Consider the following 16,994-nt stretch of genomic DNA (forward strand, 5'->3'; position numbering starts at 1 on the left):
GAGAATATAATTTAACTGGACAGATAGGTTGTTGAAATTTTCAAAGGGAAAGGAATTCAGTAGAAGACAATGGATAGCTTAGAAAAAAAACAGTGAATGCAACAAAGGATCAGATAGGTAAAAAAAAAAAACAAGGGTTGATAGAAATTCTTGGATAACACTGGAGATATTGCATTTATTTCATGAAAGCATTAAATCGAGCAGGTTAAAGGAATATGAGAATCTAACAACCATTAGTGACAGGAAGTGCAGAATGGCTGTAAGGCATATTTGAAGGACTTAGAAGCATATTTCATTAAGGGAAAAAAGAGATACCACGTACAGGAAAATTGAAGACATTTCTGAGGAAAGAGAAGCACTTGTATGAATATCAAGAGCTCAGATGGAAAACCAGTGCTAAGCAAATAAGAGAAAGCTGAAATGTGGAAGGACTACTAGAGGATGTGTACAAGGGAGCTGAACTTGCAGGCAATAGTATAGAAACAGAAGAGAATGTAGATGAAGGTGAAATGGAAGATACGATGCTGCGAGAAGAATTTGACAGAGCATGTGTACATTATCCTAAAGCTTAGCATGTTTTCCATTTTGTTTACATGTCTATTAATCACTGAACAATTCAACTGTGTGACGTGGTTGCTTTTATTTCTTCCATTAATTATGTTACAGTATTCTCTTTTCAAATTTCCATGAAACAAACAACATATTCACTTCTTAAAACCATAAGCTTAGTCAATGGATAACTTACTTTATTAGATTCTCCAGAAGCAATCTCATTCCACCAATAGCAAGTAACAGGAACGCCCAGTTAACAAATCCGACGAAGTTGTCAAATCCTGATGACCATGAAAATAGTGAATCCCTGGGTCTATGACATCTGAAACAAAGTAACATTAGATTATGTGAGAGTAATTTATAGAATAAGGGTGAAAAGGATACTGTGCAGCTCCAAGGAATGACTGATTTGTTTACCCTCTCATTCGTTATATTTAGTAATTTGTATGAGTACTCAACTAAAATTACAATTTCATACAGAAGGCACTATATACAATATAAGGTAATTATATCTTCAAATTGCCCAAAATAGACAATTTAAATTTATCAGTAACAGTGCCTTTGCATTTATCAGGAACGTCTCATATGTTATCTAAACTTCGAAAAATATTTTATGGCAGTTTTTGTATTGGTTTGAAAGGAAAACCTTGTTAAAATAACCATGTCAAAACTGTTAAAAACATTTGCTATTTGTGAGATAGTTTGTTTACAATGCATATTTAAATGCAGCCACCATGTGTCTGAAGTTATCCAGGTGGAAAGAGTGGCCACTTTTGTTAAAATGCCTTTTTAAACTATAATTATAAAGTTACATCTACACCTGCATAATACTCTGTGAGCAACCACATGATGATGGTATGGAAGTGCATCTTTTAACACTACTAGTCATTTGCTTTCCTGCCCATTCACAAAGATAGCAAGGGAATAACTACTGTCTATAATCCTCCATACCAGCCCTAATTTCTCTTATCTTTACAGTCATTACATGACAGATGTTGATGGCAGTAAAGTCATCCTACAGTCCGCTGCCAACCCTAGTCCTCTAAATTTTCTGAATAATGTGTCACAAAAAGAATGTGGTCTTCCCTCCAGAGATTCCCATTTGAATTCACAAAGCATCTGTAATATATGTAAGCTGAGTGACCTTACTAGTAACAAATCTAGCTGCCCACCTCTGAACTGCTTTGATATCTTTCTTTAATCTGACCCAGAGGGTATCCCAATCACTCTACCAGTACTGAAAAATGGGCCACACTAGCATTTTACACAGAGTCTCTTTTACAGCTGAACCAAACTCTCCTAAAAGTCTCCTAACCAATCAAAGTCTACCATTCATCCCACTCATTATCATCACAAGCTTGTTTCATTCCATATTGCTTTCCAGCATTACATCTAGATATTTAACCACTATTATGACTGTGTCAAGCAGCCAACTACTGCCACTGGAAATTACTAGATTATTTTTCCTTATCTGCATTAAATTCTATTTTTCTTCATTTAGAGCAAGCTATCACTCATCACACCAATTAAACTTTTGTTTAAGCCGTCTCTTATTCTACTACAGTCAGTTATGATACCTTCCCATACACAATAGCATAATCATCCAACAGCTGTGGATTGCTGCCCACCCTGTCCATCTGATCACTTATGTGCAAAGATAAGAGCATCCTCTCTCTTCCCTGGGACACTATGACAATACCCTTGTCTCTGATGAACGCTTGCTGTTGAGGGTAACATATTGGATTGTAGGATATAATTTCCAACTGACTGTGGATAGTGAGCTGATAAACTTCCCACCAGATTAAAACTGTGTTCCAGATCAAGACTTATTCTAGACCTTTGCCTTTCACAGGCATGCACTCTAGTGACAGTTACCCAAACACAACTCAGGATCAGTTGTGTCTGCTTTCCATCCACCAGTACATAATCTACATTCTGAACTTCACAGAAGCGCTCCTGAACAACTTTTGAGCCTAGCACTCCAGGAGCAGTAAATTTAGTAACACTCGAAAGAACTGAATTTTCTAAATTTTCTATTGGAACTTCAACATTGTTCTAAAGGCATGGAATATAAATACTCAAACATGAAATAATGTCAATTAACAATAGCTACTAGTATCAGAGTCACAATGTGTCTTGTGCTTTGCTACTAAGCAACACCCCAAGACCTAAGCAACGCCCCAAACAAACAACACTTGTGAGAGTGATGCGAAGTGCACTTTTCCTCAATTCACTGATGTTGTTGTTGTTGTTGTCTTCAGTCCTGAGACTGGTTTGATGCAGCTCTCCATGCTACTCTATCCTGTGCAAGCTTCTTCATCTCCCAGTACCTACTGCAACCTACATCCTTCTGAGTCTGCTTAGTGTAGTCATCTCTTGGTCTCCCTCTACGATTTTTACCCTCCACGCTGCCCTCCAATACTAAATTGGTGATCCCTTGATACCTCAGAACATGTCCTACCAACCAATCCCTTCTTCTGGTCAAGTTGTGCCACAAAATTCTCTTCTCCCCAATCCTATTCAATACTTCCTCATTAGATATGTGATCTACCCATCTAATCTTCAGCATACTTCTGTAGCACCATGTTTCAAAAGCTTATATTCTCTTCTTGTCCGAACTATTTATCGTCCATGTTTCACTTCCGTACACGGCTACACTCCATACAAATACTTTCAGAAATGACACCTTAATCTATACTCTATGTTAACAAATTTCTCTTCTTCAGAAACGCTTTCCTTGCCATTGCCAGTCTACATTTTATATCCTCTCTACTTTGACCATCAGTTATTTTCCTCCCCAAATAGCAATATTCCTTTACTACTTTAAGTGTCTCATTTCCTAATCTAATTCCGTCAGCATCACCCGACTTCATTCGACTACATTCCATTATCCTCGTTTTGCTTTTGTTGATGTTCATCTTACATCCTCCTTTCAAGACACTGTCCATTTCGTTCAACTGCTCTTCCAAGTCCTGTGCTGTCTCTGACAGAATTACAATGTCATTAGCGATCCTCAAAGTTTTTATTTCTTCTCCCTGGATTTTAATACCTACTCCAAATTTTTCTTTTGTTTCCTTCACTGCTTGCTCAATATACAGATTGAATAACATCATTGAGAGACTACAACCCTGTCTCACTCTCTTCCCAACCTCTACTTCCCTTTCAAGTCCCTCAACTCTTAATAACCGCCATCTGGTTTCTGTACAAATTGTAAATAGCCTTTCACTCCCTATATTTTACCCCCTGCCACCTTCAGAATTTGAAAGAGTATTCCAGTCAAAATTGTCAAAAGCTTCCTCTAAGTCTACAAATGCTAGAAACGTAGGTTTGCCCTTACTTAATCTAGCTTCTAAGATAAGTCGTAGGGTCAGTATTGCCTCACATGTTCTAACATTTCTACGGAATCCAAACTGATATTCCCCGAGGTCAGCTTCTACTAGTTTTTCCATTCGTCTGTAAAGAATTCATGTTAATATTTTGCAGCTGTGACTTATTAAACTGATTGTTCAGTAATTTTCACATCTGTCAACACCTGCTTTCTTTGGGACTGGAATTATTATATTCTTCTTGAAGTCTGAGGGTATTTAGCCTGTTTCATACATCTTGCTCACCAGATGGTAGAGTTTTTTCAGGACTGGCTCTCCTAAGGCCGTCAGTAGTTCCAATGGAATGTTGTCTACTCCGGGGGCCTTGTTTTAACTTAGGTCTTTCAGTGCTCTGTCAAACTCTTTACACAGTATTGTATCTCCCATTTCATCTTCATCTACAACCTCTTCCATTTCCAAAATATTGTCTTCAAGTACATCGCCCTTGTATAAACCCTCTATATACTCCTTCCACCTTTCTGCCTTCCCTTCTTTGCTTAGAACTGGGTTTCCATCTGAGCTCTTGATATTCATACAAGTGGTTCTCTTATCTCCAAAGGTCTCTCTAATTTTCCTGTAGGCAGTATCTGTCTTACCCCTTGAGAGATAAGCCTCTACATCCTTACATTTGTCCTCTATCCATCCCTGCTTAGCCATTTTGCACTTCCTGTCGATCTCATTTTTGAGACCTTTGCCTTCCTATTTGCCTGCTTCATTTACTGCATTTTTTATATTTTCTGCTTTCATCAATTAAATTCAATATTTCTTCTGTTACCCAAGGATTTCTACTAGCCCTCATCTTTTTACCTACTTGATCCTCTGCTGCCTTCACTACTTCATCCCTCAAAGCTACCCATTCTTCTTCTACTGTATTTGTTTCCCCCATTCCTGTCAATTGCTCCCTTATGCTCTCCCTGAAACTATGTACAACTTCCGGTTCTTTTAGTTTATCCAGGTCCCATCTCCTTAAATTCCCACCATTTTGCAGTTTCTTTAGTTTTAATCTACAGGTCATAACCAATAGATTGTTGTCAGAGTCCACATCTGCCCCTGGAAATGTCAATCATACAGTAAAGCTGCATGCCCTCAGGAAAAATTACAGCCATAGTTTCCCCTTGCTTTCAGCCATTAACAGTACCAGCGCAGCAAGGCCGTTTTGGTTATTGTTACAAGGCCGGATCAGTCAATCATCCAGACTGTTGCCCCTGCAACTACTGAAAGGCTGTTGCCCTCTTCAGGACCCACACGTTTGTCTGGCCTCTCAACAGATACCCCTCCGTTGTGGTTGCACCTACGGTACGGCTATCTGTATCACTGAGGCACACAAGCCTCCCCACCAACGGCAAGGTCCATGGTTAATTTAATAGTCATGGGTGACAAATTCGGTAGTAGGAAAAGGGAGAGAAGGAAACGTAGTAGGTGAATATGGACTGGGGCAAAGAAATGAAAGAGGAAGACACCTGGTAGAATTTTGCACAGAGTACAATGTTTTCTGCAAGATCACTGATATATAACATGAACAGCAAGGAGTCCAGCATCCTTTCATAGGGCACAGCTGAAGTTATTTTCATACCTAATGACTTTACATCCACAATAACATCCTGTGTCCTTCCTACCGGAAAGTCCCCAATCCGGTTACGAATTTCATTTTATAGACCATATGATCATGCTTTTCACTACAAATGTAGGTGTGGCACTATGTCAAATGCTTTTCAGAAATCAAGGAATACTACATCTACCTGACTGCATTGATCCAAAGTTTTCAGTGTGTCACATGAGAAATGTCCGAGTCGGGTTTCTCATGATCGATGTTTTTGCACTCCATTCTGGTTGGCATTGAGGAGATCAATCTGTTCATGATACCTCATTATGTTTAAGTTCAGAATATATTCTAAGGTTCTACAATACATTAATGTCAAGGATACTGGACAGTAGTTTTATTGATCATTTCTACTACACTTCTTGTAGATTGGTGTGATCTGTGCTTTTTTCCAAGAAATGGAAATGGGTTTTTGTTCAAGGGTCTACAACAATACATTATAGTTAGAAGAGGGCTTAACTCGCCCACAAATCTGGTACATAATCTGATGAGGATTCCATTAGGACCTAGAGCTTTGTTCAGTTTTAACAATTTCAGCTGTTTCTCAACACCTCTGGCAATAATACTTATTTTATTCATCTTTTCAGTGATATGATTAAATGGGGCCTGTTATCCAGGGTTTTTCCTTTGTAAAGGAACACATGAAAATGGAGTTAAGTATTTCATCTTGTTTTGCTACCCTCAATTTCAGTTCCTGTCTCATTTGCTAGAAACTTGACACTGTATCACATGACATATGTGAACTGTCATGAGGTCCTGTAGTGGGCAGGTGTTGTGGCAACAGTAATACACCTTCTCACCTGTATCTGCATCCATACTCTGCAAATTACTGAAGTCCATGGCAGAGGGTGCTTCCTACAGTATCGAACTCCCTCCTGTGCCATTCGCGTAAGGAGTGTGGAAGGAATCACTACTATAACATCTTTATGCAGCCATAATTTGACTAATTATGTCTTTGTAACCTAGCAGCATTGTTTGGGTGTGGCCTAGTAGTACTCATTGTATGTTGAAAACCTGGTAGATGGATAAAAATGAGATTTTCAGAAGAATCAGCACTGAAAGGAATATGTGATAAAACTGAGAAGAAGCAGGGATAGGACAATAAACCATGTTTTAAGAAGTCAGGGGATAACTTCTATGGTACTAGAGGCAGTTACAGGCTAAAAACTAAGTGAAGACAGATATGGAAAAAATTGAAAAAATTGTGTATAAATTATACTCCAATAAGGAGTTTGGCACAGGAGAGGAAATCATTTGGAGCTGCATCAAACTGATCAGGATAATGACAACTTTTTCTGTGAAGTTATTGCCAGTTCAACCACATTGTTTGATCTTTCACCAAAAGATGCTAACACTGACACTCACGAAGATTGTGCCACATCAATTAATTCAGCTAGCAACCCTACAGCCTTAAATTAAACAGCTTTTGAGATACCACAAACAGTTACCTAAAGCAATGTCTTAACACAGACACTGGAGACTGACACATCAAAGTGAAGGAGTGTGTCACTGTATATGGATTCAACCAAGTTGTGAAGGAACAGACAAAATTTTTGTTCTGTGGCAGGGTGTGAGTAGACTACCACAGTATAGAAGTGCTTCAGAAAAAGACATGATCTCTGCACACTGATAACAGTTTTCTATGTACAAAATTTCTTGAAACAAATCATGTAGGCAATACTGAGTTATATACTGGTGACAAAACAACGAAGGAAGATTATCCATGCCTTCCATGTATGGTGAAGTCTAAACAGAAATATTCAGCAGAAAGAACAGTCAAACTTATTGGACATCTGGATATGATATCATTACTTTTATCACTAGTCAGGATGTTTCTGCAAACAAGTTTCTTAGTATGGTCCATTGTTCACAGAACTTATGTCCCATGACAGATTTCAATAGAAGAAAATAGGCTTCATCAATGAATATTAGGAATTTAAGCAGGTTCATTGTTGTGCTGTAGTCTTCAGTCCTGATACTGGTTTGATGCAGGTCCCCATGCTACTCTATCCTGTGCAAGCTGCATCTCCCAGTACTTACTGCAACCTACATCCTTCTGAATCTGCTTAGTGTATTCATCTCTTGGTCTCCCTGTACGATTTTTACCCTCCACGCTGCCCTCCAATGCTAAATTGGTGATCCCTTGATGCCCAGGGATATGTCCTACCAACCGGTCCCTTCTTCTTGTCAAGTTGTGCCACAAACCTCTCTTCTCCACAATTCTATTCAATACTTCCTCATTAGTTATGTGATATACCCATCAAATCTTCAGCATTCTTCTGTAGCACCACATTCTGAAAGCTTCTATTCTCTTCTTGTCCAAACTATTTATCGTCCATGTTTCACTTCCATACATGGCTACACTCCATACCAATACTTCCAGAAACGACTTCCTGACACTTAAATCTATACTTGATTTTAACAAATTTCTCTTCATCATAAACCCTTTCTGTCCATTGCCAGTCTACATTTTATATCCTCTCTACCTCGACCATCATCAGTTATTTTACTCGCCAAATAGAAAAACTCGTTTAGTACTGTAAGTGTCATTTCCTAATCTAATTCCCTCAGCATCACCCAACTTAATTAGACTACATTCCATTATCCTCGTTTTGCTTTTGTTGATGTTCATCTTTTATCCTCCTTTCAAGACACTTTCCATTCCATTCAACTGCTCTTCCAAGTCCTTTGATGTCTCTGACAGAATTACAATGTCATCAGTGAACCTCAAAAGTTTTTATTTCTTCTCCATGGACTTTAATACCTACTCCGAATTTTTTTTGTTTCCTTTACTGCTTGCTCAACATACAGATTTAACAACATCGGAGAAAGGCTACAAACCTGCATCACTCCCTTCCCAACCTCTGCTTCCCTTTCATGCCTCTTGACTCATAACTGCCGTCTGGTTTTTACCTACTTGATCCTCTGCCACCTTCACTACTTCATCCCTCAAAGCTATCCATTCTTCTTCTACTGTGTTTGTTTCCCCCATTCCTGTCAATTGCTCCCTTATGCTCTCCCTGAAACTATGTACAATCTCTGGTTCTTTTAGTTTATCCAGGTCCCATCTCCTTAAATTCCCACCTTTTTGCAGTTTCTTCAGTTTAATCTACAGGTCATAACCAGTAGATTGTGGTCAGAGTCCACATCTGCCCCTGTAAATGTCTCAATCATACAGTAAAGCTGCATGTCCTCGGGAAAAATTACGGCTGTAGTTTCCCCTTGCTTTCAGCCGTTCGCAGTACCAGCACAGCAAGCCCGTTTTGGTTATTGTTACAAGGCTAGATCAGTCAATCATCCAGACTGTTGCCCCTGCAACTACTGAAAAGGCTGCTGCCCCTCTTCAGGAACCACACGTTTGTCTAGCCTCTCAACAGATACCCCTCCGTTGTGGTTGCACCTACGGTACAGCCGTCTGTACCACTGAGGCATGCAAGCCTCCCCACCAATGGCAAGGTCCATGGTTCATGGGGGTAGGAAGTATGGTCATACTGAGTGGCAAATTATACTTTACATTGTTGTGATCAATTTGACACTCACTGACTTAATAGATATCAATCTTTACTCACTAAAATGTTTTGTCAGCATGGGCAGATTAGACTCCACAGTACCATCATATTAGCTTGCTTTGGTCCATTGTCCATCAGTAAAAATTCCAGAAAAAAATACTGGTTGGTTGAGGATTTAGAGGCCTGATAGTGAAGTCATCAGTCTTTCAGCCAAGTGGATGGAGCTAGCAATGTCCACCAGAAATTTAATTTAATTTAATTATGAAATTATCTAGGAGCAGTGAAGTTTAGGCACTGAAAGCAATATTGATGCCCAAGCTGAGAAGGAATTCAAGAAGTAGTACATGGATCAAGCAAATTCATGGCTCAGAGCAGATGAATAGTCTTCCAGGGCACATCAGTGGTGAGAGGAAACCTCACCCATACCTGAATCCTTCCAATTCAATTACTTATTTTGTTCTCTTTTAGGGCACAAAAAGTGACTGTAGTCATACACTCATATCAGAACCATAGAACATGAAGAAAAGAAATGAGTTAGAAGTTACTATACATTAAGCCCAACTGATGGAATGAAGATCACTAAAAATGGTGACTTTGAGAAAGGTCCATAAAATACCCCATAGGGACAATGGAGGTCCTCAACTAAAGCTTAAATACCCTTCACCAAATTGCTACAATGGATAAAAAGTGAAACACATTTGACAGCTCCCATGTCATTCACCTGAACTGCCGATAACTCAGATGGCAAACATAAATGAGAACATAAGTGATTAAGAAAGGGCATCCTATCAGGAAATGACAAACCACTAAAGGGTGAGGTCAATGAGAAAGTGTTGGGGGGAGCACCACTTAATAAATGGTGACAGCTAAAAAGACAGTGCCAAAGACACAACCTAGCTAAAATGATCTCATGGCGAGGGGGCTGAGTGGTCTGCCAAGCCACTGAGGAGGAGGTTTAATTCTCAAGAGCTTCCTGGCATATTAACACTGTGTGCCAGACAAACTCCAACTCTGGACCTTTGCCTTTGGTGAGCAAGTGCTCTACCATCTGACCTGCCCAAGCATGACTCTCAACCCGCTCTCATAGTTTCAATTCTGCCAATACTTCATCTCCTACCTTCCGAACTTCACAGAAGCTGTTCCGTAAACATTGCACCACTCCTGGAAGGAAGAAAGCTGTGAGGATGGGTTGAGAGTCTTGCTTGGGTAATTCAGATGGTAGAGCAGTTGCCCACAAAAGGCAAAGGTCCCGAGTGTGTCAGTCCAGCACACAGTTTTAATCTGTTAGGAAGTTTCACTGTTTTCAGCAGTTATGAACCAATGGGGAAGGGTTTGTGGTGACAGCACATTCTGAAGTTCATTTCTAAACGATTTTGCTTTAAGTCATCCAAACCCACTGTGTCCAGCATCCCTCCCTCAGTCTTTCATCCAGAGTCTATTTACACTCTTGTTATAAGGCCTACTATAATAACTGAAGCCAGCAATTCCAAACAAATCTTAAAACACCCATATATCAAATGACTGGAAAAAAACTATGTCGTAATTCAATTTTTTGCTGTGATGCATTTTATTTTATTTTGAAACAATGTACAACTATCAGTTTTGAAATTCTCCACTGACTGTAGCTGTGTGTGATCAGCCACCAAGCTAGCAGTCCCTAGATTCAGGAGGCAAGGTGGTTTGACTCCATCCACTGGCAACCACAAAAATGATTCTGTGGTTTCCCAATTTCAGTTTAGGCAAATACTGGGGTTGGTCCCTTACCATAGGCCACCTTTCTTTCCTGACACACTCCAGTTCTCTTAAAGATACAGCCCTTCTATTTAAATGAAAATAGTTGCATTGAAGGCAAGCCAAGCATCTCTTCAGATCTTCACACTAAAAGCAATATGATAAATAAATAAATATATATATAATCTAAATTCTCCTCATTTAGGCTCATGTATTTCTCTGCCAGGACATTCATTAATCCATAAAATGATTATTACATTGCACAAAGTGACACACACATACTTAAATGTCAATTTCTGAAGTGTGAGGATGAATAATTCCAAATCATTTGTACTTTCGCCACCAAAAATAATTCTAGCTTCTCTGCTGAACAGTGTTCTTTATTCCAAAACCATTGTCAGTAATAAACCCAGTGTCCCAAAAAATTAGTGCTCATACATTCTCCATCACTTCCTCAGCTCAAATCCAGATAAAGAAAGAGTGTGTATAATGACCTTGGAGGGTGAAGGGAGAGTGGAGCGTAGCAGCTGTTTAGTGGTTTGCTGAAATACAATACTCCTAAGTAATGAGACTATCTCCACTTAAGAGTTTTCATCGAGATCATTTTTGGATAAAATGATTTATTGTCCTCTATGGAAATTCAGAATTAATGAAAAACTTGAGTCTTTTAAGATCCTCTTAAACAAATTTAATCTTCCGCTCCATCCTCCACTTGATGAAATCCTTGTCATGTCCTTAGTGGCTCTGAGCACTATGCAACCTAACTTCTGAGGTCATAAGTCACCTAGAACTTAGAACTAATTAAACATAACTAACCTAAGGACATCACACACATCCATGCCCGAGGCAGGATTCGAACCTGCAACCATAGTGGTCGCTTGGCTCCAGACTGTAGTGCCCAGAACCGTACGGCCACTCTGGCCAGCCTGTGCTTAGTAGGGGGTGATTTAAAGACCACTATTTTTTTCTTCTATAACTCAAAGCACAGCTTCTAGCAAAAATGTTTCTCATTATGTTAAACTACATTACATTTTCTACAAAAAAGGTCATATTCCTTTTGGCTTTGACAGTTTCAACATTCACAGGTCAGTAAAAATTAACATTAACCTTAAATGAAGTGGGTTAAAAGAAATATTCAATGTATGTACCACATATAAGTTCAGTAGAACTGTATTAATGGGTAAACAGTGTTCCAGGGGTGCAACAGAGTGGAGGGGAGGGGACATGTGAGGGGTAGAAGGTCACTGAACTGTTTTCAGGCACTTCCCTCTTTCATAGCTCTTCAGACTGAAGATTAACCAGGCAATTAGTCTACCTACTCAACTAGGTCACAAGAAGCAACTACAATCTGTTTCATGATCTATGAACCATCCTCATTGTGTCTTATGAATCACTGGCAACATGATGTGCAGAAATGCCCCACAGTGTCTATTTGCCGCAAAATGCATTAACACTACATGGAATGCAGAGATGAGTTACTAATAATACCAATACAAGTAATGCACACCACTCTACATTGCCAGAAGGGGAATTTATTCTTAGTCATCCTTTATGGCAGTTATAGTGTCTTCCGGAAAACAGCATTTCTGTCCAATTTCCTTGTGAGAATAGAACAAGCAACTTCACTGAGCACATGTTTATATGTAGTAGTGTTATTTTCACAATGACCAAGAAGTGTAATTTGTAAGTTCTGCTGTTTCTTTAAAGCACAAAACAACTAAGGCTGTAAGCAGCCATGTCATAACTTGTATCAATCATTATCAAAGGAATTTTAAGTCAATAATACACAGAGCCTAATCAGCTGTAGTACAGGGACAGCCAAAAACTTGTGGATATTATGGGTCTTAGATCAGTAATGACACACATAAGCTGTTGAATGAATATTTATTTAAGCACATAAGGCGAAAACAGCATAGCTGAATAAATTTAGTGCACTTAGTACACATAGACATAGTGAATCAAAGATCCTCAGCCAAAAGACATGGCACTTTATGCCACTGGTGTCACAAACTAAACTAACACTTCCCCTTGGAGGAGGTTGCTCAAACAGTTGAAAATTCAATTTCCTTGACCATATTACAACAAATGGAAAGCACAAAATGATCCTCAGCTCATCCTGTTACATGCTAAAGTATCTTAATTCTGATGGCAAACATACTTTAAGTAGTAAATGCTTATAAAAATAGCATTGGGTCAGAAAATGGTGCACTGTCAATAATTGGTTGCAGTAAGCACAGTGGTGCTGAGTCTCCACTTAAGTGGTGGTGACCAACGATGCCCAATACACAGCTAGCTAAAAATGTCCTCACGGTGAGAGGGTGAGGTGTTTAATTTCCCAGAGTTTTCCCCCATATATAAAAGACTAGTGGTCATGCCAGAGTGAGAATGTTCCTATAAGCAGCAACACAGGCATCTGTAGAGACAGAACAGCTCAAATGCCTAGAGAGCCCGAGATGCCTGGCAGGAAACACTCCATGACAGGGGTAATTGCTATGGAAAAAGGCTACACGCAGCAGAGTCCTGAGGCACTCCATTCTCCTGAATAAAATTATTCAACAAAGCTGAACGCTTTGAAAACCTGTATTTTTGAAGTCTCCTGAATAAAAGGGGGCAAGAGGCCTCAAGTCCCATGTGTGCATTGTGCAGTGGATGCCCTTCCTCCAGCAGGTACCTTAAGCCTTCTCCAAACAAAATAGCACAGCTGTAGTTTATGGGTAGACAGGGCGACAAGATCAATAGCAGAGTGGTGCTTATGAAATCCACATTGTGCATTTGTTAGAAAATTTTGAGATAAGTCACCATACCAGTTGACCATTGATCATGCAATCCATCACCTTGCAGACACTGCTGGTGAGGGAAACTGGGCAGTAGCTGGATAGAAGATGTTTGTCCTTACCAGGCTTAGGTATGGGGATTGCAGTCGTTTCACACTGAGAATTTGTAAGTGTGGTGCTGTCAGTTACCTATGTAGTGTTGGTGTTAAATAAATGTGGCACCATACAGCCAAATCATTGACAGCATACTGTAAAATCATGTAATTGTGTTTTATTCACTTGGTGAATTAATGAATGACCAAAATGTGACTGCATTTCTCTCACAATTCACTGTGTTACTGGTATAATGCTCGAAAATATTTTTCTTTCAGGAATTGAAAGCTAATAGATTAGATTAGATTAGATTAGTTTTCGTTCCATAGATCCGTGTTGAGGAGATCCTCGTGGATGTGGAACATGTCACCTTTTTTATTTTTTTTTTTTAAGCTGAAATAACAATACTAATAGTATGAATATATACAACACATCATTAATTTCTATTAAAAAATTCGTCAATGGAGTAGAAGGAGTTTGCCTCTAGTAAGTCTTTCAGGCTCCTTTTAAACTGATCTCTATTTGTAACTAAATTTTTTATGTCTGCTGGCAAATTATTGAAGATGAGTGTTCCTGAGTAGTGGACCCCTTTTTGAACTAAAGTAAGTGCTTTTAAGTCCTTGTGCAGATCATTTTTGTTCCTGGTACTGTATGTATGAACTGAGCTGTTTGTTGGAAAAAGAGATATTATTTAGGACAAATTTCATTAAGGAGTAAATATACTGAGAGGCAGTAGTTAGTATACCCAGTTCTTTGAAGAGGTTTCTACAAGACGTCCGTGAGTTTACTCCACAAATAATACGTATTACACGCTTTTGGACTCTGAAAACTTTTGTTTGACTTGAAGAGTTACCCCAAAATATTATACCATATGACATTATGGAATGAAAGTAGGCAAAGTATGCAAGCTTTTTCACTTTTATGTCGCCTATGTCTGCTAACACTCGAATTGCAAATACAGATTTGTTAAGGTGTTTCGGCAGTTCTGTGGTGTGCTCCTCCCAACTGAATTTATTATCAAGTTGTAATACCAGGAATTTAAGACTGTTAACCTCTTCTATCTGCTCTTCTTCGTACTTTATGCATATGCTGGGTGGAAAGCTCTTACAGGTTCTGAACTGCATATAGTGAGTCTTTAAGTTTAATGTCAGTGAGTTGGCTTCAAACCATTTATTAATATCCATGAAAATGTCATTAGCAGATCTTTCTAGAACTACACTCGACATACTATTTATTGCAATACTTGTGTCATCTGCAAACAAAACCAACTCTGCTCTGGCAGTGTAACTGATGAGAGATCATTAATGTACACAAGAAAAATCAATGGCCCTAAGATGGATCCTTGTGGGACACCACATGTAATTTCTTTCCATTCTGATGATGACTGATGACTTAATTCACTAGTCCCTTGCACTGACACCCTTTGTTTCCTGTTAGTGAGGTATGACTTTAACCATTTTGCAGCACTGCCTGTGACACCATAGAATTCTAATTTATTTAAAAGGATGTAGTGGTTTACACAATCGAATGCCTTTGACAAATCACAGAAAATACCTGCTGCTTGTAACTTGTTATTTAATGAATTAAGTACATTTTCACTGTAGGTGTAAATAGCCTTTTCTATATCAGAACCCTTCAGAAATCCAAACTGTGTTCTTGATAATGTGTTATTTGTGGTCAGATGGTTGAGAAGCTGCCTGTAGATTACTTTTTCTAAAATTTTTGAGAATGCTGTCAAAAGTGAAATCGGTCTGTAGTTTGATGGCATCTCTTTATCCCTTTCTTGAACAGAGGCTTAACATCTGCATATTTCAGCCAGTCAGGAAATGTCCCAGTTATAATTGACTGGTTACACAAGTAACTTAGAATTGTACTAAACTCACATGCCTTAATTAACTTTGTTGATATTTCATCATAACCACTAGAATGCTTTGTTTTTAAAGTTTTTATTATGGAAGTTATTTCTTTTGGTGATGTTAGTGACATATTTATGTTCCTAAAGCTATGTGTAAAGGCTAGTATCACATACTCAAGGGCATTATTTACTGATCCTGACAATCCCATATGTCTGATGGAATGACACTGAAATTGAATATTCGTGAAATGAAAGACAAGCTGCAGCGACAAGCTCGGGATGTTTTGGTGTGCTAAAAGAATTCTGGCTTCGTTTCAGGTAAGTCGAGAGTATTTATATATTGTTGATTTTTCTGTTCTTTATTTTATTACTATTTGTATGAAGACCTCCCGAAACAAAAGTATGTACATAAAGTAAAAAATAAATGTTTTCAGAATAAATACAACATGAGCGTTTTCAAGAACCTCTAAAAAATCTGAACTCCCTTTGATAATATCTTGGCTGCGTCCTTGAACCAGGTACGAAGCTAGAGATTAAATGACTGGCGTCGTAGCTGCCGCGACGTCTCCATCTGTGGCTGGCAGGAAATGCTCGTCCGGGCAGCTGTTCTCGTCAAGCACGACAACCCGACTTCTGACGTAGCTGTCTATCTGCAGGAACTGGGTTCCCTCGGCTTGTTGCCAGCTGATCGCTTATTTTTAGCCCCAGACTTCTTAAACGCGGAAACCTTTCATGTGCTTCGGTATGCAGAGCTGCATTTCCCAAAACAAATGCAGGCAGCACCAAACCGCGTTTCGAAACTCACTCAGCTAGAATACAAATAGCTAACTTGCGACAGCAATAACAACTAAATCGGACAATTTAGGTGAACTGCATCACTATCACGTTGAATTAACTTATAAAATTTATTAAATATGCACTATCACAACCTGACTGCAGAAAAATGCCAGTCTTTCTGTAGCACTGTTCCAGTGTGCCTCAAATTATTGTACATGCAGCTACACTGAAGCATTTCTTGAGGTCTTACAAAGAAGGAGTTACAAGGCCAGCTTCAACTAAAGTGAATCTACTTGCATCTAGTTTGTTTGGATATTGATTGATAAGTTTCTGGGATGTGGCCAGCAGCCAACGTACAAAACTTGTGAAATCTGATAAGTACCAAGATAGTGAGAGAACATCTCTCCCTGGCAAAATGGCTTTCGAAAGCGACGAGATTGTTTACAGAGTTACAACGCTTTAGAAGTTGGGTGAGAAATATCATAAGCGAATAATCGAGAAGAATTAAAATACAAAGAAAGCCAGCTGTTTTATTTGCAGCTGAACGTAAGAAGTCGCTAAAAAGAATCAGTAACCTGTGTAGTTGGTATGGCATGGAATAGTCACTGTGGAGAAGGAAATTTCTGTGCTTCTTGATCTACATCTACACCTACACTCTGCGCACCACAGTAAGGTGCATGGCAGAGGGTATGTCCCATTGCATCAGTTATTGGGGTTTCTTCCTGTTCCATTAACGTA

At 39.0% G+C, this 16,994-nt stretch overlaps 1 protein-coding gene across 1 annotated transcript in view; it reads right to left on the reverse strand.

The window, feature by feature from the left end:
- The window catches only part of LOC126272294 (diacylglycerol O-acyltransferase 1), a 91,306-nt gene that overhangs the window by 44,240 nt on the left and 30,072 nt on the right, over nt 1-16,994 (reverse strand). The window contains exon 2 of the mRNA XM_049975058.1: nt 746-874. Within this exon, the coding sequence (XP_049831015.1) occupies nt 746-874 (129 nt within the window). The remainder of the gene's footprint in view (nt 1-745; nt 875-16,994) is intronic.

The sequence above is a fragment of the Schistocerca gregaria genome, chromosome 5 (assembly GCF_023897955.1).
Source record: "Schistocerca gregaria isolate iqSchGreg1 chromosome 5, iqSchGreg1.2, whole genome shotgun sequence".
Taxonomy (NCBI): domain Eukaryota; kingdom Metazoa; phylum Arthropoda; class Insecta; order Orthoptera; family Acrididae; genus Schistocerca; species Schistocerca gregaria.